This window comes from Vidua chalybeata, chromosome 1 (genome assembly GCF_026979565.1).
Source record: "Vidua chalybeata isolate OUT-0048 chromosome 1, bVidCha1 merged haplotype, whole genome shotgun sequence".
Taxonomy (NCBI): domain Eukaryota; kingdom Metazoa; phylum Chordata; class Aves; order Passeriformes; family Viduidae; genus Vidua; species Vidua chalybeata.
Window position 1 is genome coordinate 101,269,860 of NC_071530.1, and position 23,356 is coordinate 101,293,215.

At 37.6% G+C, this 23,356-nt stretch overlaps 1 protein-coding gene across 1 annotated transcript in view; it reads left to right on the forward strand.

Moving 5' to 3' along the window:
* PIEZO2 (piezo type mechanosensitive ion channel component 2) overlaps positions 1-23,356 on the forward strand; it is a 234,887-nt gene that overhangs the window by 100,315 nt on the left and 111,216 nt on the right. Inside the window, exons 4-6 of the mRNA XM_053956157.1 lie at positions 3,926-4,088; positions 17,338-17,548; positions 20,186-20,399. Coding sequence (XP_053812132.1) covers positions 3,926-4,088; positions 17,338-17,548; positions 20,186-20,399 — 588 coding nt within the window. The remainder of the gene's footprint in view (positions 1-3,925; positions 4,089-17,337; positions 17,549-20,185; positions 20,400-23,356) is intronic.

Genomic DNA, 23,356 nt, shown 5'->3' on the forward strand with positions numbered 1-23,356 from the left:
GATAAGCCCTTTGTAAAATAGTAAATTTAAAGTATTCAGCTGAAATCAGCAGAGGAACACATTGTCTGATGAGGAAACTGCCATATTAGGAGTCTCTTGATATGATAAAGCAGTTTTACATATTGACAGAAAAGTCAGTGAAATTCCTTTTGTCCTACAAAAGTTATTTTTGTCACAGAGGATCTCTTGCAACCCTAACTGTAGCAGTCCCTTCTCTAAAAAATTGTGTGCAATTTGATTTATTTGGTCAATGGAAAGTAATAAACCATTTCAAACCCCTAATCCATTGTGTGTGTGTGTCTCTGTGTGTCTGTGTGTCCGTGCTGTTTTCTTCTGCATCCTGTAAGAAAGAAAGTAGGAAAAACTAAAGCTGCCAGTTACTGTAATTACACTGCAGAATATGTTTCTGGCTGAGTTATAAGCTTCAGTCACTGGTATCTATTACAACTAAAGCTGTCCTGTAGGTAAATTATTTAGTTTAAGTGAATAAATTATGCTTTACCAGCTGTAGATCAAAGGCTATGACCAATTCATTGAATACCATGAGATTCTTGCAGGGATTAAAAAAAAAGCTGTTGTTGTAGGAGATCTGAATAGGTTTCCTGTTCTTCTGTTTAACTTCATAGTTTGAAAGCCTCTTTTGGGGGAAAGAGCACAATGTATAGACTGTTATCAAATGCAAAATATGACCATGTGTGAATGCGCAAATAAAGTGAGAAATGTTTGTGGAATGATGGCAGTATTTGCCATTCTTTTTTGTATTGCCAGAGATAACAAGTGGGAATAACTGATTTTTGTTTTAGCTGTTGCTGTGAAAAAGTGGGGAGCAAATTACTTGGGGTTGAATGAAGCAGTTTATTATTCTTCTTCACAGGAGAATATACATTTCTCTACTTTCAAGTCTTTTGTTTCCTTTTTAATTATCACACCAAGGTCAATTTATTTTCCTTTTCATGTGGAAGTGGGGACAGCATAAATTTGCAACTGGTTTTCGTGAATAAACTATTCATGTGCAGAATTTTCCCCCGTTCCGTGTTTAGGTATCACTGCTCAGGCTCTCTGTTGCTAGCCTGAGCTGGATGTTACATCTCTCACAACAACACACTAAATGATTTATTTTGACAGATCAGAAGCACCTGGTTTGGAAAGAAATGTAAGCTGCACCAGGGGCAGGGCTCCCACAGGGGTCTCCCCTTGGTCTGGGGAGCGGGATATGCAAAGGAATACCCAGCGTGGCTCCATGGGAGTACAATGTGAGGGAGGAGAACCTGGTGCAACTAAGAAGCACTGGTACTTGAAGGCTGCCACTTTTTAATTTGTACACAATGTGAGTGGTTGAATGTGAGTCCTGAAGGACTTCAGAAGTGATGCAAAATTAATTTTTGATTTTCAATTAATTAAGACTCCAGATCCATGTAAAGAAAAAAATCACTTACAGAAGTGTTGCTAGAAGTAACCTGACCCAATTTTCAACATGAGCCTAGCAAATTTCTACTGTTCTTACACTAATTCATTCAGGATTGAGTATTTAAATTCTTTCAAAAAAATACTCAAACTGAAAGTTCTGAAACTTTCAGAATCAAGAATTCAGATTTTTTTTTCCAGATATTTAGTAAAACTACTTTAAGAGGCATGTTTCAACACAATTGATGTCTTAAGTTTTAGCTTTCATATTTTTTAGATTCTGTACTGCCTTAGTGTGTGACTCTGAACTTCATATAAAGTGTTAGCAAGTTCTCTTCACAGGGTAGTTAGACAAAACAATCCTTTTCCAGCCTGAGAACCAAGGACACCACTGCAGCTTTAGGCTCAAGAAGTATAAACAACAGCAAATTGAGGAAAGCAATCTCAGAGGATGGGACTTCATAACCTGAAGCTGTAACTGGACAATTGACCCCAATATGTAAATGGACCAAAACTTATAAAAGTGTGAGAACTCGTGACTGGTTGTCCACCTTGCATCTGTCTTGGGTCCATCTTGGTTCCATCTTGGCTCTTGTACTGTGCAAGGTGTATCCTTTGAAGGCCTTTTAATAAATACCTACTTTATTCCTTTAGCTCTGTCTAGCCTCGGTTCCAGGTCAGCCTCTTTAGGCATCACAATGATCAGGATTGTTGAAAAAAGTTCATTAACATTATTATGAAACCCGTGTACACTGTTTTTGGGAAAAAGATTCATTAAACATGTACTTTTTGCCTCTTTCTGCCAAGGTGCATCCTGGGCTAATCTTCAGTGACATTAAGAGCCACCACACTGCAAAAAGAGTGGAGGGCTCATGTCAAGCCTGGATTTTCTGCAATGTTAACCAGAGTGGCCATGCTCTCATAAGCCAGTTGACTCTACAGCATGCTATGCTGGTACCAGTGGCACAAGAAACAAGCAAGCACTCTAGTGAGGACTTTGCCATCTAACTCTTTTGCAAGCCTTTCAATTACTTTTTTTTTTTTTTTCTCTTGTTTCAGGACAACTGAAAGCCATTAGCAAAATATTTTCAAGCTACTTAGCTGCCATACAGTGCATGACCATACAGGGTTAAGCTGTTGAAACAAACATTAAAGCCAGCTTTCTGATCACTTACCTTATTCCCACTTTGAGCATATGTTATTTTGCAAGATACACATCAGTGGAAAAGCTGGGTCAGCAGAGCAGCAGTGATGGAAATGTTGGATTTGATCGTGGGCACATGAGCAGACTCACACTGTTCTCAACAGTGGTTGTATTGTAATCACATTAGAGATTTTCTTGATACTCCAGGCCTGCATTTAATCACAGCAGTTGCAGGTAACTCCTTCACAAAGTTTCTTTTAGGCTTAAAACTGCGATGAAGAAAGGCCAGAGGTGACGTCTTTCTTTGCATCTATAAAACAACCTGTTAGGTTTCCTACCAGTACAGGCTATGAAGACCTAGTGCACTCACCTATGCCCGAGGAAATATACAGATGCCTCAACTGTCCTCAGAACTGATTGCTGACATAAATCCCTATTAAAAAAAAAAATGGAACTGCATATTTAAAATGCCTTAACTTCACACTTTCAATTAATTATGATTATATCCTCTCATTAATAGTTGAAAGTTTAATATGTGCATTCAGCAGCTTAGTAAAAAGTTCGTTGTGCCACTAAACCTTAATTCAGGCTCTCCTTTTTTACAGGGAACCAAATATCAGACACTACATCCAAATCCAGAAAGTCGTATTTCCCAGTATAAGCATTTAAATCTGCACAATGAAACAGTGTAATTTTTTTTCCTACATAAAAATCATCATGCCTTACAGACCTTTCAGAGCAGAAGAAAGGCTTCCTTGGCAGGAATTGAACACAGTAATTAGCATTTAAATATTTGTACTTAAATACCCCAAAATGTATTCAAGTAGTCTGTTGAATAAAAGGTATTAACAGTAAACATAATAAAACATGTTAAAATATTAAAGACTTTCTGGTTATTCTTCTGTGTGCCAGAAAGAAGAATTAGGCCTAACTTAAGTGTGGACATCCTCATCCATGGTGGACCTGGATGTTGTTGTCTTTGCAAGGAATGCTGGTAAAAGGATTGTGCTTCATACAGATGTATTTTCTAGGTACTCAGCTGAAATCTTTCGTGTTGAATTTGGAGGTTATTTCTGTATTGCTCTCAAAAAAATGATTCAGAGCTGGGTTAATCAAAATGCTAAGTATCACTAAAATATGAGTGTGCAAGCTCCCAACAAATAATCAGTTATTCTGTACTTCTGGAGAGCAAAAATACCTGTCTGTCTAGAGTTCCTCAATCATCTTTATATTTCCTATATTGCAAAGATTTCTTATTACTGACAGTTTGGGTTTTTTTCCTTGCCTTGAACTTACTTTCTGTTCCAGCTGAAAATGCCATTAGAAGTAACAAATGTCTCTTTGTTTTTTTTTGTTGTTTTTTTTCATCCCATACAGTGTGAAAGGAGCAGATGCTGGGAACGTGATCAGATTATTTGTACCAGATATTGGGATGTTCATTGCTAGTCTGACAATATGGCTCATCTGCCGCAACGTGTTTCAGAAGCCAGTAACCGAGGATGCAGCACAGTGCAACACGCAGTTTGAAAATGAGGAGATGGTATCAAATACACATTTCTATCTGTATGGCTTTTAGTGATCTTTGACATTCCTGTGTTCTGAAATGGTTTCATGAGCGCTGGCTATGTTAAGTAGTAAACTTTCTTTCAGGAAATGAAATGATTGGTTTTAAAGTGGAAAAATTGAAAGTTATTATGTTGAGAAAACAAACCAGAATATGAAAAGTGATAGATATGCTATAGGATTTTTCAAATAATGTTGAGTTAAGAAACAATCATGACAGTCCATCACAAGTTGTTCTTCACCAGAGCTGCTGGTTAAATCTGACAAGGCTATTCTGCTACATACAGTACTCAGTTTCTTAGATAGCATTCCTATTTCCAAATTTCTTATCCAAATATCCAAGTATCCAAGTATTACAGCAGCATCTGAGTGATTATCAGAAATTGCTCTTAAAGAATTGCTCTTAAAGAATGGAAGAGAGACTGTGTGTTAAATTCATGGAAGGAGTTGTCTAAAACTTTGGTCATACTAAGTGAGATTGAGAATGATTTGGGGGAATGGCTTAGCTGGAAGTGTTGATGTGTTTTCTGTGTCTTTTACTTGTGGGGAGAAGAGTATCAGAGATACTGAATGCAGAAAAAGCCACAGAAAGAGGAAAACAATTTTGTGATATAAAAAGCCATGGTGGGAATTCAGGCCAGGGTGCAGAGAAATTTGTTCTACTAATTTTAACATGTTTTTTATCAGACTGTCTAGCTTGGCTTGGGGCTCATTTTCTGTCTTCTTTAACATATGGGTGGAATGTTCTTTCTTTACTCTCAAAACACCATTTTTAGGGGAGACAATTTCAACTTGCTCATTTCAAATAGAAATTGAATTTTGAAGTGAGTGAAATATTTAGGGGGCTCAGTTGCCCATTTTGGTGCCACTATATAGAGTAAAAAGAGGCCTCTCTATATGTTGCCAGGTTGTCTGGATTGTGGCAGTGCCAGAAGCTGGTCAAATTTCTAGCACATGAGAGATCAATATCAGGACTGTGCTTTATACTCAGTTGCAGTTGGAATTCTTATGGGCTCTCCTGGCAGCTGAGGATTGCCTGAAGGTTGCAGCTTTTTAACTGCACATTGGAGGATATGTAGGGTTTAGTTTGATGTGCATATGCAAAGCTTTGTGTCTCCTGGAACATGGTTTTATCAGCTTTAAATCTGCTTTATCGTTGAAGCTGTGCAAAATGGATTTTGCAGCAGGCTAGATCCTTGGGCTATACCCAGAAAAAGAAAGAAGTGTGGCTTATTAGCATGGTTTGTGCTCAGTTCTCCTCTTAAATGAGTTTTATTTCACCAAAGTGAGCTCTAACAGACTTCTTTGGTGCTCTTGATCTTCTGAAGAGAAAGTATTCAGAAGCACAAAACAGGAGTAATCTGATGACAGAAACTCAGAAGAAAGATGGGCATAGTTTGGTTCCTCTGAAACCAGATGATGACTAGATATTCACTTTTTCTTCGGTTCAGAGGTAAACCTGAGCCTGGGGTCTGGGTCAAAGGGAGCTCCGTGTCCATGGGTGCTGGCACGGTTCAATAGCCATTTCCCTCTAGTGCAAGGAAAAACCTGAGCTAGCAAACACTAATTGCATAGCACAGAGTGTAGCTTTATATCGGGCTGGTCCTGGACTGGCTACCTCAATGCCAAGGCAAGAGTATTCCATAAGGGAAGAAGGAGGGAGACAAGAAAACTCTGACTGCAAAGAAATATGAATCCTGTGCAAATAGAAATATGTGTAAATATGTTTTTTTCCTTCACATCAAAACCCAGTGAATATTATTTATGTTCTGTAAACTGCATGTATTGCAGAATATTTAGTGAACATAGCAGCTGTATTTAGATTTAGTGACACCCAAAGCTCTATCACAGGCATTTTATAAAAAGGGGATAATATATTCTCTTACGTGAGGGGATCCCAAATACTTTAAGGAATTCTGCCCTTCACAGCCAAATGATGAATCTGCATCAGAGTAATCTGCTAGCTTTATAAAGATTGAGTGAAATGGAGAGTGGAAGATCAACACGTTTTCCCAAACTTCAGTTTTCTCTTTCTAGGTGTCTGCACATAACTTCCTGGAATAATTTCTGCTAGTTAGGAGGAGGAGGCAGAAGCAGCTGAATCTGCAAGGAATATGTGTTTGGCAGGAGTGACTGAAAGGAACCTAATGCATATGCAGATCAGGCCACTGAGTGTCTGATTTTGGGAGAATGTTGACATGGTCTAAAATGAGTCCAAACTCTGTAGGTTTCACATAATTTTCAATTCTTTCTTGGTAGAGTACACTGGAAAAGGGAAGACTTAGTAAGTGACCAGTTCTTTGAATTCTGCATGAGCTGACTGATGCCTGTAGTTCTGTGTTGGTGCAGCTCGTTACTGATGCTGTAACTTCATTGAATTAGAAAACACAAACTGCGTTGCAGCAACAACTGTCCTACAAAAAGACACTTCAGAAAAAAATGCTGAGTTTGGTATTGTATCTCCAAGGGAAATAGTCCTGGGTTTGTTAACCCAGTCTTGTAGGTAATTCTGGAGTTGAAGAGGGGCTGCTGAGAATTCCTGCCACCAGCCCTCAGAAATTTGTGGTAGGAGCTTTTGTTAAGATTGCATCAGCTGATTTAAACAGCCTTAGCAGAGCCTTTAGAGAGGTAACTTTTGAGGTTGATAGATGCCTAGCCACAGATGGTTCTGTAAATCAAGTACTTCCAAGCCAAAGCAGTGTCTTGCAGCTTTACCTTCTTGTGTTAAATTATTTACATTGAATGATTCCCAGACCTCTTTGCTTTGTAGGAGAGTGAAATACTATCAAAGTAGGCTTAATAAAAAAAAGAAAGGTTAATCTATTTGCTCCTTCCAGCATTTCTGTTAAATAATTGGTTTGATACTGCCATAATTAACCTTTTCAAAGGACTGTGTGAGCCCATCACATTTCAGTTGATATATGGGCATGTTGTAAAAATGCCTCCAGTTGAGCAGCAGTGTGTGTGCTGTATTTTGGCATGGCAGTAGCCTCAAGAAACCAGCCACAATGGATCAGATTGCTTGTGGATTGAGATGCAATTCAAAACAAGAAAAAGTATCAGAAATCCAAATTAAGAACAACAAGGATGTGTTGAAAAATGGATGTCTTTCTCCATTACACTGCCTCTAGCTTTAAGGGAAACAGATCTCCATCAGAAAAGTTTATTCTACAGAACAGAACTGGGGAGGAGGCTCTAAGGCAGTGAGACTCTCAATTATTTGTAAGTAATGCTATCCCAGGAATAAGCAAAGAGTGTGGTTTTAATTAACAGTGAGTCATGGAGTAGGAAGGTCTGCCAGATACCAGGCTGCAGTCCAACTCATTACCACCCCTAAATGGTTGCACACTTGGAGCAAACGTGTCTGCAGGCCCTTTTTATTAGAGCCCAGAAAATTTAAAGCAGGTGAATTCAGCTGGAGACAGGCCCGGGTTGCAAATGCTGAAAAGCACAATGCCAGTCACAAGGTGTGAAAGGTGGAAGAAAATAAGAAGCAACATTTAACTCCCAGCTGCAGCTGAAAGTACAATATTTTTGATTTGGAGCAGATGGTGGTTTATGTGCCAAAATGCAAATACAGTATATACAGTCTGATAGGTATTAGAAAGGAAGTAGCCTTTTCTTGAGACTGTGGATGAATTGCTTAATGTTTTACGTGACACTGGCAGGAAGGAAAACCCTTCTGCAATTACACAACTTAAACTTTAGAAGAGGTGTTGATCTTACTTGAAAAAAACACCTGTTGTAGTCTTCAATGCAGCTTCCTCATAAAGCACTTGCTTCTTTGCCCATTGAAGCTCGTTTCTCATGCATGATGTCCTAGAAAGTAAATAGGACCATTAGGTCCTTATTTTGTCTCATAATCTGGAGTAAGCTTGATCCCAAAGCTTCCACCCATCCTCTTTTCTACAGCAGTCAGGGATTTGTTTGGGATCTCAACAGAGAAAAAAAAAATGGGGAGAAAAAAGGAAATGGAGGATTTTTTTTTTTTTAAATAAACTAAAGTTTGAGAAGAATGTGAGGAGAGTCACATTGTGAATGTGAGAATGTGAGAATGCCTGGAGTCAAGATACTGGACTGGAATCAGGAGGACCATCATGGCTCTCACTTTGGCCACAAACTTGGTTTGTGTCCTCAAGTCTACTACTTCATCTGTCTCTTGGCTCCTGTGTCCCTGGGCACACAAAAAATGCTTGGTTCCCCAGCTTTGTCTGTCTAAATAGTGACAGGCTGTTTGTCGTCTGCATACATTGAGAATGTAGTGCATTGAGAGCTCTCACTTGCTCCAGGTCCCCAAGTGTAACTGCAGTACATTCCATACAGGACAGAACAGACAGGCTCTGAGAACTGTCCATGTTCCATGCCTTGTCCAAGGACTTTTTAGCATAGGAATTACACTTTTAGACCAGTATCCTTATCCTGAAAGTAACTGGTACCTGCTGGATAAGGATAACAGCAAATAAGAAAATACCCCTCTGCAATGTAAGAGTTTATCCTGATCTCTCCTAGTGTGAGAACAACTTTAATCCTAAAACATGTGGTTTCAAATCCCTTCCAAAAAAAGGTTGTTTATAACTATAGCTACTCTGAATAATCTTGTTAAACATATAATTACCCAGACTCTTTTAAAACCTCGTTAATTTCTGGGCTTCAGTGGTATCATGAAGCAAAGACTTTCACGATTTAGTAAGTGCTCTTTGATTTTATTTTGAGTTTAACACTATTTAATTTTATGGAAGGTCCCTTGTATTACATGTAATAAATTAGAGTGAGGTGATGTAAGGGAAATCAAATGTATTTATTATCTTCTATATTTGACCTTTAAAGGCTAAACAATCTGTGGGGTTTTTTTAATTTGTCATTTTAATTACTTTTTTTTTTCTGAACAAATATTCTTTTGAGACACAGAGATTATCAGTTCCTCAGCATTTCAGGCAAGGTTTTACCATTGATTTAAATTATAATATTATGACATTGATTATTAGGTTCAGAGATTTTAGGGTTGAGCAATTCTACCAGCATATCACCTACCTGAATGTCCTGCACAAGTGAAGTGAACAGCTCTGAGAAAGTCTGATGTCCCAGTCTTTGCAGTTGCATTTTTCTTGCCTTCAGAAGTAACCTGCCTTAAGCAGTTTACAGTGGTGCTCATGACCCTGCCTACAGGACCATCTCATTTTTCTTGAAGCCTGTGATGGGTATATTTCTCCTTAGAATATTTATTGGTTTGTATTTATGTGTTAATTTAATTAGATTTTACCAGTATCAAACATTCACCTGACTTGATTAGTGGTCATTGACATGGGATGCTTTGGCCCTGATTTCTCTAAACATCTTCCCATATGCAGCTCCTCTTTCAATATTTGCTTCTCTTCTGAGATAGAAAATTGTTGCTATTGTGGGAAATATTATGAAAAAATAACTTCTTAGAGAGGTTTGGAATGATTTGGCTTCTTTGAGCTTCCTGATTGTGCCTCTATTATTTTTCATCTTTTTTCTTCTTGTTGCCCATATTAAGCATAGCACTAGCTTACTTTTTTTAATTGGTTATTAATGTTTCTCTGATTCTGACCTCTGCAGAACTGGTCAACCCACTTGGTCTTTGTGTGCTTTGAACATGGTATAAACAGGATTTTAAAACTTTTTTTTCTGCAGTTTTAAGAGTAGATGAGGCTCCCTTATCTCTCTGCTTGTGATGCTTGTAGTGGTGAAGTTTCCCAGACCTTACACAACTGCCTCCCTCAGTAACAATTCTAATGCATCTCATCTTAACAAGGGTCAAAAGTTTACAAGTTACATTAGCTCCTTGGTTTGATGCACATGTCTTTGGATAAGTCTTAACACAAATACGTAATTATACTACAGCAGGCTGCAGCCACATGGTGTTACATAGTGCAGTGTGTTACCAAAGGCTGTCAGCCTGCTGGGCTGGAAACTTCAGTGTGCACCTGTCCTCTTCTGGGCAGAAACATGACAGGATGCAATTCTTCTTGTGGCAGCTCTTCACTGGGGTTACTAACAGTTCTCCCTTCCAAATTTTGAGATACAGAGTTATTAACCAAGAGATTAAAATCCTGGAATACTACTGCCTTTGGACAGCCTAAGTGAGGAATAACACAGTAGAAGGAATCTCTTGGCTCATGGAATTCAGTCTGCTGTTACTGCTGACAGCTGTCACACAATTCCCTCTGGAAGGTAGAAAACACCATCTTGAAAACAGGGAAGTTTTTCTTCATCCCATTGTTTCAGAAATGACCCTGTTCAGTAATTTTGCTTTTCTGGTGGTTGGAAAACATCTGATTTATATTGCACATATACTCATAGCTACCTTATAACCTTTTTAGTTCTTCTGCTTTTTTGCTTCAATATAATGTTTCCTTCTCTAGAATTAATTTCTCTGATAGATTGGGAGAAAAAACTCATATCTTTCTTTAAGGTTGTTCTGCAAGACAGAAGACAAGTGACTTTGGATCCCCTTGAAGATTAGACATCACATTCTCTTATTCATCCCAGTAGTCTGAGGTTCTTCAGGGTGGTACTGGAGAAGTATCCAAGCCACTTTGGTTTGCAAATAACAGCACCACAGTTGGGTATTTACTCTCCTTCTTAGCAAGATGCATGCTGGTACAGTAGGTATATTTATTGGGCCAGGAATTACTCCATATAGGTGCTGTGTATACCTGCTCTAGCTCCGTTAATGGCATTGTGCCTTGTAGTCATAATCCAACTCTTCTTATTTCCTTTTCACTAAAAAAGAAGTGTTTAATTGTCTCAGGCCAAACCACTAAGCTCTGTGCTTCTCTTTTGCATTTGGCTTCTGTGCCTGACAACCTTATGAAGTCGAGATGTGAAGCTGTATTTCAATATTGGCCCAGTGAGTCGTATGCTGAAATCACTCAGTGTTTGCTCAAGTGCGATGGGTACTTTGGGAAGTGAAATAATCTCTGGTTCTCTCAGTACAATATCTACTGTATACAGGATTTAATGAGTTGCCTTCCTGTTATCCTGATCCAGAACAGTGCTTGTCTTTATTAATTTATTTTGAATTTCCTTTGACTTGCTAAATGCTTCTGTCCTTATGTACTTCCAGTAAAGAGCTGATCCTTTTTTTTTTTTTTTTTGTAATGAGTTATTCTTTCCCACAGGAGATTTTGCTGTAGAGGTGTATGTATGGCATTTATTACTGCAAACACACTGAAAGTTATTTCTGATCTACATCTATCTTTCTGTGTAGGCCTTTAACCCAAGCTTTAGCACATTTAAGATGTACCAGTGATAAAATTTTTCAGTAAGATCTATATGACTTAAAGTTAATTTATGATTTTCTTTTCAGTGATTCAGCTGAGTAATATAAATTATTAAAATAAACTGCTTAAATTCCAAGATGCATCTATCTCATTAATGTCACACCTTCCAAAATGTTCACTGCAGTCCCACACTTGATTAGTTCAGCTCATTTAGCACTAAAGTCACAGTTTCCTTTTTCTATCCCAGCTTGCAGCCCACAGACTCCTCTCCATACCTACCCCCTTGTTTGGGTAGCCTGCTGTTCCCCTCTGTCTTTCTGTAGATCCCATGTACCTGACACAAGATGACCTTAAAGAAGGTACTCTTGCTAAGCAGCCCCACCTCTGTAGGAATCAAGTTCAATGATGTGTGGGAATTGTTTATGTGGAAATGTTTGAATCTATTCTGTGGCAGGAAAAGCAAGGACATCCACTTCTCACATGCTGATGCTTTCAGAACAGTGTAGTTTTAAGCTTTCTTGCAAAATTGAAAATTCAATAAATGATTGTGTTAACATGGTTTAGTATTGACCACAGGTTCAAAATACAGTCATTTAGATCACATTAAGGGCTTGCAGTTCCTTTGATGGTAAAAGAAGTAGCAGTTCAGTTTCTTTTCCAGCTTTTTTGCTCACAGCTGGGTCTGTCTCAGGAATATTGTATTATTTTGATTATTTTTTCTATATTCACTTGCATATGTGCTGCTTCTAAAAGCAAGTAAGTAACTAATTCTTCCTACTGCTGCAACTATCTTATATTTGAAGATAAAGGTTGAAGATCTTTTTTAAGGGGGAAGGAGGGTTTTTAGAGCAGACTTATTAGTAGGAATTCAGTCATGTTATGATAGGTTGAATGCAGTACCTAAGTGTCTATGGAGACAATCGAACTAAGTGTGAGAGTAGAGAGAGAGTCTATTTCTATTGTTCTGCTGGTAAAATTGAATCAAATAGCTTTTCTCACATAATTCCTAAACCAAACTGTTCATTACAGGTTGTTTTTTTGAAATGGGAAGTCCAGAAACCTGGGCCTCGTGGTTTTAACAGGCTTAGATGTGTAACAAATCATATCTGTGTTACTCTATTGCAGGTATGGAATAAAAATCTCTGATTAGAGGTAAAGAAGTAGTTATAGGTGGTGATATCTTGAGAGAATCACACTTTTACAGTGGCAGTGTCACCAGGATGGTGTGACTATGAGTCCCAGGGCACACAGATATGGGGCAGCATGAAGACAATCCAGCCCCCTTGAGAGAATCTGGTGTGGCTATCAGCAGCAGGGGCTAGAAGTCTGTGCTGAGGTCTGTAACGCTACAGCTAGAAAAGTGTAACATTCCCACTCTTCTCTATTTCCTGGTACTGGCTGGGAGTGTCAAAATACTGAAAAGAGGCTGTTTGAACAACATTTATGAGCCAAGAAGAAGCACCTGAACCCTCACAGGAACTTACTCTTGTGAGCTTAGCAGCACATACTTGAGAGGTCCCAATAATTAGTACAATGTATTCAGCAGGATGGGAGTTATGAGACTTGCATCCCCTTAGGTGTAATAATTCTGGATAATTAAATTTTCTTGCTGTCAGTATTTGAATTTTTGAAGGGTTTCATTTGTGTCCCCTCTAGAATTGAAAAATCAATAAATGAGAAAACTTGTGTTTACAGACTCAATACTATTAAAAGTAGGTACAAAGCAAGGAGAGCTCTGAAGCAAAAATGGGGTTTAGGTTAGAGTTAAGGCTTCCTGTTAGTAAATACATCTCGGAGGCTAGAGGATATCTCTGTGCAGTAGTGTTTATACTGTACCAGATGAAACATTTAAAAGTTGGATGTTGAAAAAGCAGCCCCCAAAGTAGCTAATGGACATTCTGGCCCTGGCCACAAGAGCAGCTGCCATAGCTGCCACAGGAGCTATACTGTTTCCTTGCCTGTTCTCCATCTCAGTTTGGCAGTTTAAAAAAGTGTTGTACAATAAATACTCCAGGGACTTCCACATGATTGCTAAAAAACCTAAACTGCATTTAGTTTGTTTATAAAAAGTCCTGGGGCCCTGCTCTGCAGAGCAAGGGTCATGGAAACACATGTTTATGGCTTCACAAATGCTCTATACTCCTTGAATGGAGAAGTTTATTTGATTTAATCAGCATCCACAGGGATCCTGTAATTGCATAATAGGTAATTTATTATGGAAGTAAAAGTATTTTTCTAACTGTAGCCTATGTAGCATGGGTTTGTAGCTTTAGACTAATCCACATAGTAAAAAAGAGCTTTGCAAAGCAATCTGACTGAAGTAATGGTGTTCTGCGATGAGTGCGTGCTTGTATGGCTTTTTAATCATCAGAAAGTGTTAAAACAACAAGCACATTATCACCATGTTGGATGTGAAAACTGTTCACTGTTTGCTTGCCTTCTGCAATTGGAAGTGCTCAATGTGAGAAAATGGAAAGCCAGCCCAGATGATCCAGTTAGAGGGTGGTGAATATGAGAGCAGGGAATCCAAAGTTTGTCTTTTCAACACACACTGGAACATGGCCTTCCATCTAGTTCAGCAAAGGAACATGGCCTTTCATCCTGGATACGGAATTAAAAACAGATATGTTTGTTTTTTAAAAAAAGACAGTAAAATCAAACCTAGAGCTGTTTAACTGTCATAGTCTTTGCTGACATAACCATCAACTGTGTCATGAAACCAGGCAATTCTTGCACAGCCATATCATTGATAATTCTGTCTGTCCTGGAAAGCTGCAAACCAGCATGTATCTGTTCTGAAAAAGCTTCTGGGACTCCATATGTGGTTGTTATTGATGATCCCATTTGCCAGCTTGTCTTAAACTGAGGAGGGCGGTTGATGAACTCCAACTCCCAACAGATTTTTGTAGTTTTAGAGGGAAAACTTGGAAATCAGTTTGGTATTTCCTGAGGTTCAGAATGCTGAAGTTTTCTTTCCAACATCCGATGACCTCAGTAACACCAGAAGTAGGTTGTTCTCCATTTCCTGCGAATGTTTGTGACATCTTAATTTTCTTGATGAACTTGGAATTCGTATTTTCATGTCTAAATAAAAGTTAAAAAACAAGGACTATTAACTTCTTTGTTAACTCATGGACATTGAAGCTTTTAGCTATGCTTAAAGTGTATAAACCTCAGTCCATGGAAACTTCAGACCATGGTCTCCTTCTCAGCTTCAGTTGGTCCATTGAAATATCCTCTTCCCTTGTGCTTCTCCCTGGGTGTGCTGTATCATACATGTCAGGACTAGATTATTAATGCTTAACTCTCAAGGCAAAATGTAACCTAAATGTTCTTTAGATCAATGAAGCAAGATTAAATAGCCTTAAAATTAAAAAATTATGGTCCTAGTTATGACATAAAATCCAGAGATCTATTTTGAGGAGATTTTGAGGTGTGAATTTGGGCATTTGGCACCTGATGTTTGGAATGCAGGTAGGGATGAGAGAGAGATAATTATATCAAGTCCTACCTTTCATTGGGATGTTTTGTGTGGTTTCCTTACTTCTTTTTATTTCATTATTTGAAGGTATTGTGTGTTCTCCTCCAATTTATACTTAAAAATATTTTTACTACTTTCATTTTCCCCACAAAAACATTTTCTGCTTGTTTGGAGAATATTTTAGTATTGTTTTTTGTGACTCTTCAGACTTTTATTTCCTGTTCCTGCCTATGTATAATTCATAGCAATCAGCAATTTGAAGCTGTAATAAATATATGAAACCTGTCTTCATGTTTAACATAATATTCAAAGAGAGATGAATACTGATGGCCTTCCATGAAATAATTTACTTATTTGATTCTTATATACTTTTTAAGTGAGTGTATGTTTTAATGTGTATTGTCTTCAGCAAGCTGATGAAACAAGGGTCTCCTTCACACAAATCTATGTTTAGGAAGTGTGCCTTTTCAAAACCTTTAAATGTCCATCAGTCTCACTCATTCTCTTTCTTTGGGATATGGATGCTATTGAAGTTTCACTGTTTGCTGGTTACGTTAAGCTCAAGGCACAGAATTTAACATAAAAAGAACCAGGAGAAGCAGAATTGGACTCAAAAGGACTAGATGAAGAGCATGTTAATCTAGTATTTGTAACACAGGCAAAAAGGATTATAATGTTTGCCCTTTGTTTAACTTTCTCACTGAAACAGCTCTGGCGGAAGTTAGGGCAGAAATTATTGCTGTGCCTACTGTCAGCATTCTTTCTGAATATTTAATGTTTCCTATCCTTGGGATAGGAGGTCGGATATGAGAAGCAGTGGTGAACAGACAGAATGCCTCTTTTTGATGCATGGCATGAAATGTGATGGCTGGATGTTTGGGCTGCCATCTCTCTATTATTTTGCATAAGGAGCTAATAATTTCTATTTTGAGAGCTGTATAGGCAAATGGTGACAACAAGAAAGCAATTAAAATTCTATTATACCCCATGTAAAATACATAGTGGTAGTGAAATAGCTGGATAAGTCAAAAAGAAATGTAGATTTCCCAGATCAGCCCTTTGTATTTATTACATATTTTGTTGTCTGTAAAATAGAGATTCTTTAGAACAAGCAGGTTTGTTTGCTTGTTTGTTTTCCTGGGCATTCACAACAATGTTAATGCTCTGCAGTTAGAGGAGAAAGCTGGCAACAAACTTAGAGCTGAACTGAAGGAGTGAAGGCATCTACAGGGAATTTTGTTCTTTTGGGAATTCACATAATGTAATGGTACAGAAGAATTTGGTTAAGTATGTTGAGAGTTCATCTGTTCCTCCTGCAATCTGATCTGTCAGTGTGGAATTTTTTCTGCCAAAGGTCACCAATACATATAAAACTGCTATTCTGATGAAAAATACTAATAATCTCTCTTTTTTAATTTCACACACAGAGATATGGTTTGGCCAGAGCTAGTGTTACCTAATACCAGTCTAAATTACTGCCAAAAAAGCTATTCTATATTATACCAAATGAGAACCTGGCTCAAAACTCTTACTTTTTTTTTCTTTTTTTAATATGCCCCTACATTTCCATGAATGACTAATTTTTCCATAAATTGTATCTTTGTGTGGGCCTCTTGCTAATCCTGCAGATTCTCACCGTGGGTTGATGATTTAGTCTGCATCACTCAATAGTTGTGTATGTCTTCTGGTCTCCAAGGTATGATGGAGGCTTGATGGTGAAGACCACTGCCAAATCCTAACAAACTACTGAAGTATGATGGGCCTTTCCACGTTTCCTTCTTTTCGTTTTTCCGTTGTGTAGTTCTAAGTCACTGGTCTCATTACCCCTGCCAAATTGTTGTAGAATACTCAAGATTTCACTACATCTCTCTTGCTCACATTTTCACCTTTCACCATCAGTTGATCTCCACATTTCTCATTCTCTCCCCAAGCCTCTGCTTAGTCTATTTTTTCTCTCCCAAACTGCCCTTTAGTCAGCAAAGAGTTATCTGTCGATTCATTTCAGCCCTTGTTGTCCTGTTCCAGATCACGCATACTTGCTCCATTCTAGGTTTTGCATTTAGAGAAAGAGTTGATGAAAAATGGGTTTGGAAAGTGAGATCCATTGAGCAATATCAATCCAGGGATTACCATTTTTTGAACTTATAACTGAAACCTTTGAGACAAAGAGGAGTTTAAAAGATATTAGATAGCAGGATGCTTATCTTTCTAAGAATGCTGAACTAATCAAACCAAATTTCATGTGTAAATAGGCAAGCAGCTTTCCCAGAGACCACCTTTAACAACCTTTTATTTTGAGACAATTCTGAAATGAGAGCCATTAATGTACATCTCTAGCTTTAGTACCTCTTTCTTAGGTCTCACTACTTGGCATTGCCAAAGATTGTAAGAAGACTTAATTGTTAAATTATATATGCGTGGGTTTTAATTTCAAATTCCTTTGTGTTTCTCTCTCTGTGTTTTTGCTTTCTATTTTTCTTTCCTTCCTTCTCCTTTAGGCTGTAAGAGAAAAATTAGAGCCAGATGATGCTTTGATGTATGAAGAAGATGTGGATGACGACGACTGTGAAGAAGCAGAATTTGAGGAGACCATGAAATTAAAACTGCTGCGTAGAATTGCCTTTCTAGCATCCAAACTGAGGGAGTTTATTGGCAATATGATAATCACCACTGGAAAAGTTGTTGTTACAATTTTACTTGGTTCAGCAGGTTGGTGTATTTGAAAAAATTCCTCAGGAGCCCATTAGATTCTGCGTTTAACAAATGAGTTTTCAGCACTTTGGCACCTGCGGGAGTAACAATGGAAATTTTTAAGGGAAAAGAAATTGCTGCTGATTTTATTAAATTAACTCTTTGGCAAGTATTGGAATATGCTGAGTTGCTTAATTTTTTTGTGCTGATACTGTGTGGCCCTGTCATTCCATTTATGATTTTCATAGTTACTCTTATAACCAAATGGTGAATGGGGGGCATATTATAATTATAAATTATTATATATATATGTATTGTGTGTGTGTGTGTATATATACACACATATGTATTTATATTAAAGTGAATTCATAGATTTGGTTTCATCACTTCTAAGTATAAAATGGAACTGTATTCACATAGCTTTTAAAAAAATGTTATTTTTTTGACCATGTAGTTTGTAAAAAGAGTGATAACCAGACTTCCTGGTTTGTTTGGGTTTTTTTTTTTTAATTTAGTTGGTAAGAGTAGTTGTTTTGATGTTATATAGCCTACTTTCTTATAGGACATTTGATTTAATACCACATAATCAGCTACAGCCAGAACAGAAAGGTACAAAATTACTTTAGGTTGTAACTACTGAATTCAAAATTAGATCATGGAACTGTAGATCAGCATTTATCTGCCAACTCACATGTTTGAATGAAGTGATACTTATAAACATTACAACTTAACATTAAAGTTGTCAGTATATGAAGTATAAACAGTACAAAAAAGTTTGATACTGAATAATGAGAATTGGAGGTGTGGCCGTTACAATAAGGCAGGATCTCTCATTAAGGCAAGATTGCTAAACAGCCTTACATGTAGCTAAATAGAAAGTAATAAATCTAAAAAGAGAAAAAATATGTGGGCTACCATAGGGCCTAACACCAGGGAAGAGAGAAGTCATTAAGAAACCCAAATAAACAAAACCAAAAAGCCTGATGCCACTCTACATAGGTGAACATCTTCCATGTTCAAGGGGAAGCAGAAGGATTGTGCAGCAGTGGCAGGGGGCAGTTTCTTCTGAATGATAATGGGCATCTTGCCTGTGGATCTCTAACACAAGCCAAAAAGTGGGAGGTGTTCAGAGTAGAGTTACAAAAAGTACTTCAGGTCTGAGAAGCCTCTACTCCAGAGAGAGACCTTGAACTTTATAAGTTAAATGCTTCCTTACTTACCACTCCAAAAAAGATGAAGGGTGGCTTGACTGCAACCCAAAAGAACTGACAAAGACACAAAGTGTTGCCATTTTTTAAGGTATCTCATCTAGTAGAATTGATAATAGGAGCCAACAGTTAAGTTGTAAACCTAGGCAATTTCAGACCAGAAATAAATTTTGTATTTTTCACAGTCAGACTAACAGGCCATAATAAATAACTTATTTTAGAATGTCATGTATTCTCATTCTCCAAAAGTGTTGGAAATAAAGACAAGATGTCTCTTTGTAAGAAGAAATGAAATAGTTACAAGCTTGAGGCAGAAATTGTTGGGTGAAGTTTTACAGCACCATAAGTGAAAGCTTAAAATATGATGAGAAAGATGTGATGGTGAAGCTCAGGCACATGACTGTGGATATGAGTCCTTACAGTGCCTGGACTCAGCTCAGAACCAACCCTGGGAGAGCTGCTCCCTAAAGACACATCAAACCAGCACTTGGTGAGGGGCAGGGCCAGCAAACACACTGGAGCTATGGGCCACCAGGAGCCTGCAGGTCTGTGCTGAGGAAGGTGGCTCCTAGACATCTACTAATTAAAAAGCTTAAAAGTAAATTCAGGCAGGGACTCCTGCTAGCTCTGGCACTGTTGCTTCAGAGAATCAGAAATGGGCTGCTGTGCTGGCTGCAAGCTCTTACATCATTTTCTCATAGTTGCCACTCTTAGCCATTAACTCTTTTCTGCTTCCTATCTTATTTTTGCAGGCTCCCAGAAGAGCACTGAGTCCCTTTCACCAGTTGGACATTTTCTCAAGTCAGCTCAGCTGACTTGAGAAATACTCAAGTATACTTCATACTCAGCTACCTGCACAAAAGCAAAAACAATATACGTGTGACAGCAGAGTCTTTGTCATATGTAAATTACACATTTCTAGAAGTTAGCAATTTTTAAAAAATCAAACATTTACTGATTATTCTGTAGATTTTATGTAAATATCTTTGTTTTGAATCAGAGCCTATTTTGTGTTAATATGTCAAGGTGTTTTAATATCTGTATGAGAAGGCTTTTCACTGTTCATCCATCATGCCACTTTAGCACCGTATACTCAAAAGTCGTACACTGGTGGTCTCAGGCAGTAGTGCCCTTGCAGCCACTTTCTGTTTTTCTCCATGCTTTATGAAACATCTTTACATAGAGAAAAATTTCATCTCAGAGGAAAGTCTGGTGAGTGATTGTGTTCTAAGTGCTGAGATATGGCATGACTGAATTGAACAATTAAAACAAAAAAGATCCTTCTCTTCTAGTCTCAAAGTTAATAGCAGTCTTTAGAGCTAATTGTAATAATTAGCAGAAAACTAATTGGATCAAAATTTTTAATGCACATCTTGTCAAATTTAAGTTTTAACAAATGCCAGTATTTTCCATACTTCTCCAACACTCCACCGTTTTGTTTTTACAGGTATGATGGTGCCATCTTTGACCTCAGCTGTGTATTTCTTTGTGTTTTTGGGTCTGTGCACATGGTGGTCCTGTTGCCAAGCGTTTGATCCGCTGATATTCAGCTGTCTATGTGTATTAATGGCTATATTCAGTGCGGGACACTTGATTGGACTTTATCTGTACCAGCTACAGTTCTTTCAGGAGGTTGTTCCACCAAAAGATTTCTATGCCAGGTGAGAGAAATTCCCTTCCTGTTTAATTGTGGGCACGCGATGCAATGCTCTGTTATCACATGTTGATGCAAATGATCCTCCACAGAATGCTTTAACAAATTTTACACATACCTTCTTAGTCAGTCGTGGAGTGGAAGAGTCAAATCTTTTCGGATTAAATGGTTTTCAATGATAGAGTGTTGAAAGTCCAGACTGGGTAATCACATACAGAGAATTGGAGCAAGTTGGAAGGGGAAGGTTACTTTTGGTTTTTTTTGCTCAGTGTTCCTCAGATGTGAGTGGGAATGATTGACCTAATGCAGGAAATAAAGGAAATAGATGGCAACATTGATACAAAGGGAAGCATACAAATGCACGTTTGTTTTTTTGTAGAAGAAAATAAATTCTCTGGTCTAATGTCATAGTGTCTTAACTGGAGCAAAATGCTTTTGTGGTGCCATTCTTGTGTGCAGAGGCTGAGGGCTGCTGGGGTCCTTCATGGACTGTGCATATTAGGCTGATAACATAAAAATTCTCTCTGGTCACATAGAATTACAGAGAACATACTGATCTTCATACCAACAGCTACTTACTTTAAGTAAAATAGCAGCATTTCTAGTTACTTGTGCAGTAAATATTGACTGGCTGTGATTTCACTGACCTTTTAATTTTATACACACTCTAATCTAAAATAAGATGAAATAATGGATGTATTTTTCTCATTACTATTTTTTTCTGCTGGAGTATGATAGCAATTTTTTTAATGGCATGTATTTTGAATTCTGTAGTAATCGTGACATTAAACTAAATGTGAACATTAATTTAATTTCTATTATTTCAAACCTATTTTTTCTTTTAGCTATTATAAGGTGAAGGTGAAAGGAAATTAGAGGTACTGTGGAGAATCAATTAATTATTTATCTCTCAATGCGCTATTATAAGCAGTAAAATGGAGGTGTCTAGCTACAGTAGCTGTTACTTTAGTACTTATTTTGACATTTTATTTAATACAGGTTAATAGATGTGTGTTTTGTGATGTTGCAATTGGTGACTTGTGGAGTCTGATTGGAAGGGCATAACATTACCTGAAAAATCAGAAAACCCTGCTTAGTTTAGGTTCTTTTGTGCCACCTAGAGGTGGAGGTAGGAGAATGGATGATTTCTAATGCCAAGAAGCTGAAATGCTCTCAACTTCCCTAAACCTTTTATATTACTTCCTCCATGTATTAAGAAAATAAAAAGAGAATGGCTTCAAAATTCTCAACTATTTGGCTTTGAGAATATCTATTCACAGTTTTTAGCAACAGACAGCATTACCATTTTCTCAAGGAGAAGAAATATATGCTTCATATTATTTAACTACAATATGCGAAACTTTCTTCATATGCATAATTTGTGAACTCCCTTTTTTGTTTTTAGTATTTTTTCTATTAATTTTAAATTAATTTATTTTTTCTTTATTTCAATTAATTTTGTCTCAAGATAATTGTCTTGAGACAATTATCAAGACATTGATAATGTAGTAATTTCTTTAGTAATTACTTGTAGTAATTTCTTTTATTGTAAATAATGTGATTCTTCTTTTTATGAAATTTTCTTTTTCAGTACGAATATGGCACTTTAACTTAGTCATTAATTTTTGAAATTAAGAAAATCAAGCTACAAGAAAGTTGCCTCTGCCTTGGTGTAGAAAAGAAAAACACCTTCAGAGTTTGGGTTAAAAAAAGTCCCAGCGCTGGACTTCAGAATATATACTGACATATTTGTAAACAAAAAAAATTATGTTACCTTTCTGCAGACTTTCTCTTGAACTGGTACTGTTGAGTACTCTGCCTTTTACACATGAAATCATGTGTAAAAGGCAGAATACTCAACATCTGAAATCATGTGAGGGACTGATGTTCCAAATTATGTGGGAAATTATGTTTGAATATACACAACAACCTATACACAATGTACACACAATGGCAGCAGCAGGAACAGTATTCCTTGTTTCTTTATTTGCAGCTCTTTCTATTGTGGATCTACTTTGATGTGCTTTCAGGGAGATGTCTTTGAAGAGCATCAAGACAAGTGTTATCAGAGCTTGGAAGTGAAAACCTTAGTGTGAGAAAAGGCCACTGAGGATTTTTAATGATTGAGTCGGGCTGATATATAAGCAGTGGCTAGAGGAAGAAAAATGAGAGATATGTATTGTAATACTGGAGAAGAATATATTTTAGCATTTTGCATCCTAGAAGAAAATCAATACCTTGCTATTTTATGTACAATCTTTGTTTGAAGATGTGCTAAATATGCAGAGTTTCCATTAATACTAGTACATGACTTCCACAGGCAAATTATATGCCAAGAAAAGAGTTTGATTCCCCAAATTCTTGCTACAAGAAGGACATTGAGGTGCTAGAGAATGCCCAGAGAAGGGCAACAAAACTGGTGAAAGGTCTAGAGCTGAAGTCTTATGAGGAATATCTGAGGGAACTGGAACTGCTCTGGAGAAGACACAGGGGAGAAGCCTGGAGAAGGCTCAGAGGTGACCTTGTTGCTCTCTAAAAGCAAGTTGTAGTGAGGCGGGGGTTGGTCTCTTCTCCTGAGTAAAAAGCATCAGGAAAAGAGGAAATGACCTCAAGTGGCACCAGGGGAGGTTTAGATTGGATATTAGGAGAACTTCCTGCGCTAGAAGAATTGTCTGCCATTGGAAGAGTCTGCTCAGGAAAGGGATTGAGTCAGCATCCCTGGAGATACTTAGAAGATCTGTAAACATAGACACTTAGGGACATGGTTTAGTGATGGATTTGGCAGTATTTGTTTAATGGTTGGACTCAATGATCTTAGAGGTCTTTTCCAACCTAAATTATTCTGTGATTCTTTATGAAAGAAGGACTTTTATTTCTCTGTAAAATTTTGAGGGCCCAATCCCCAGAATAAGCTCTCTTGAATTTCAAGGGCAGATGTAAAACTGCTCCTTTTGGGCTGCTGGA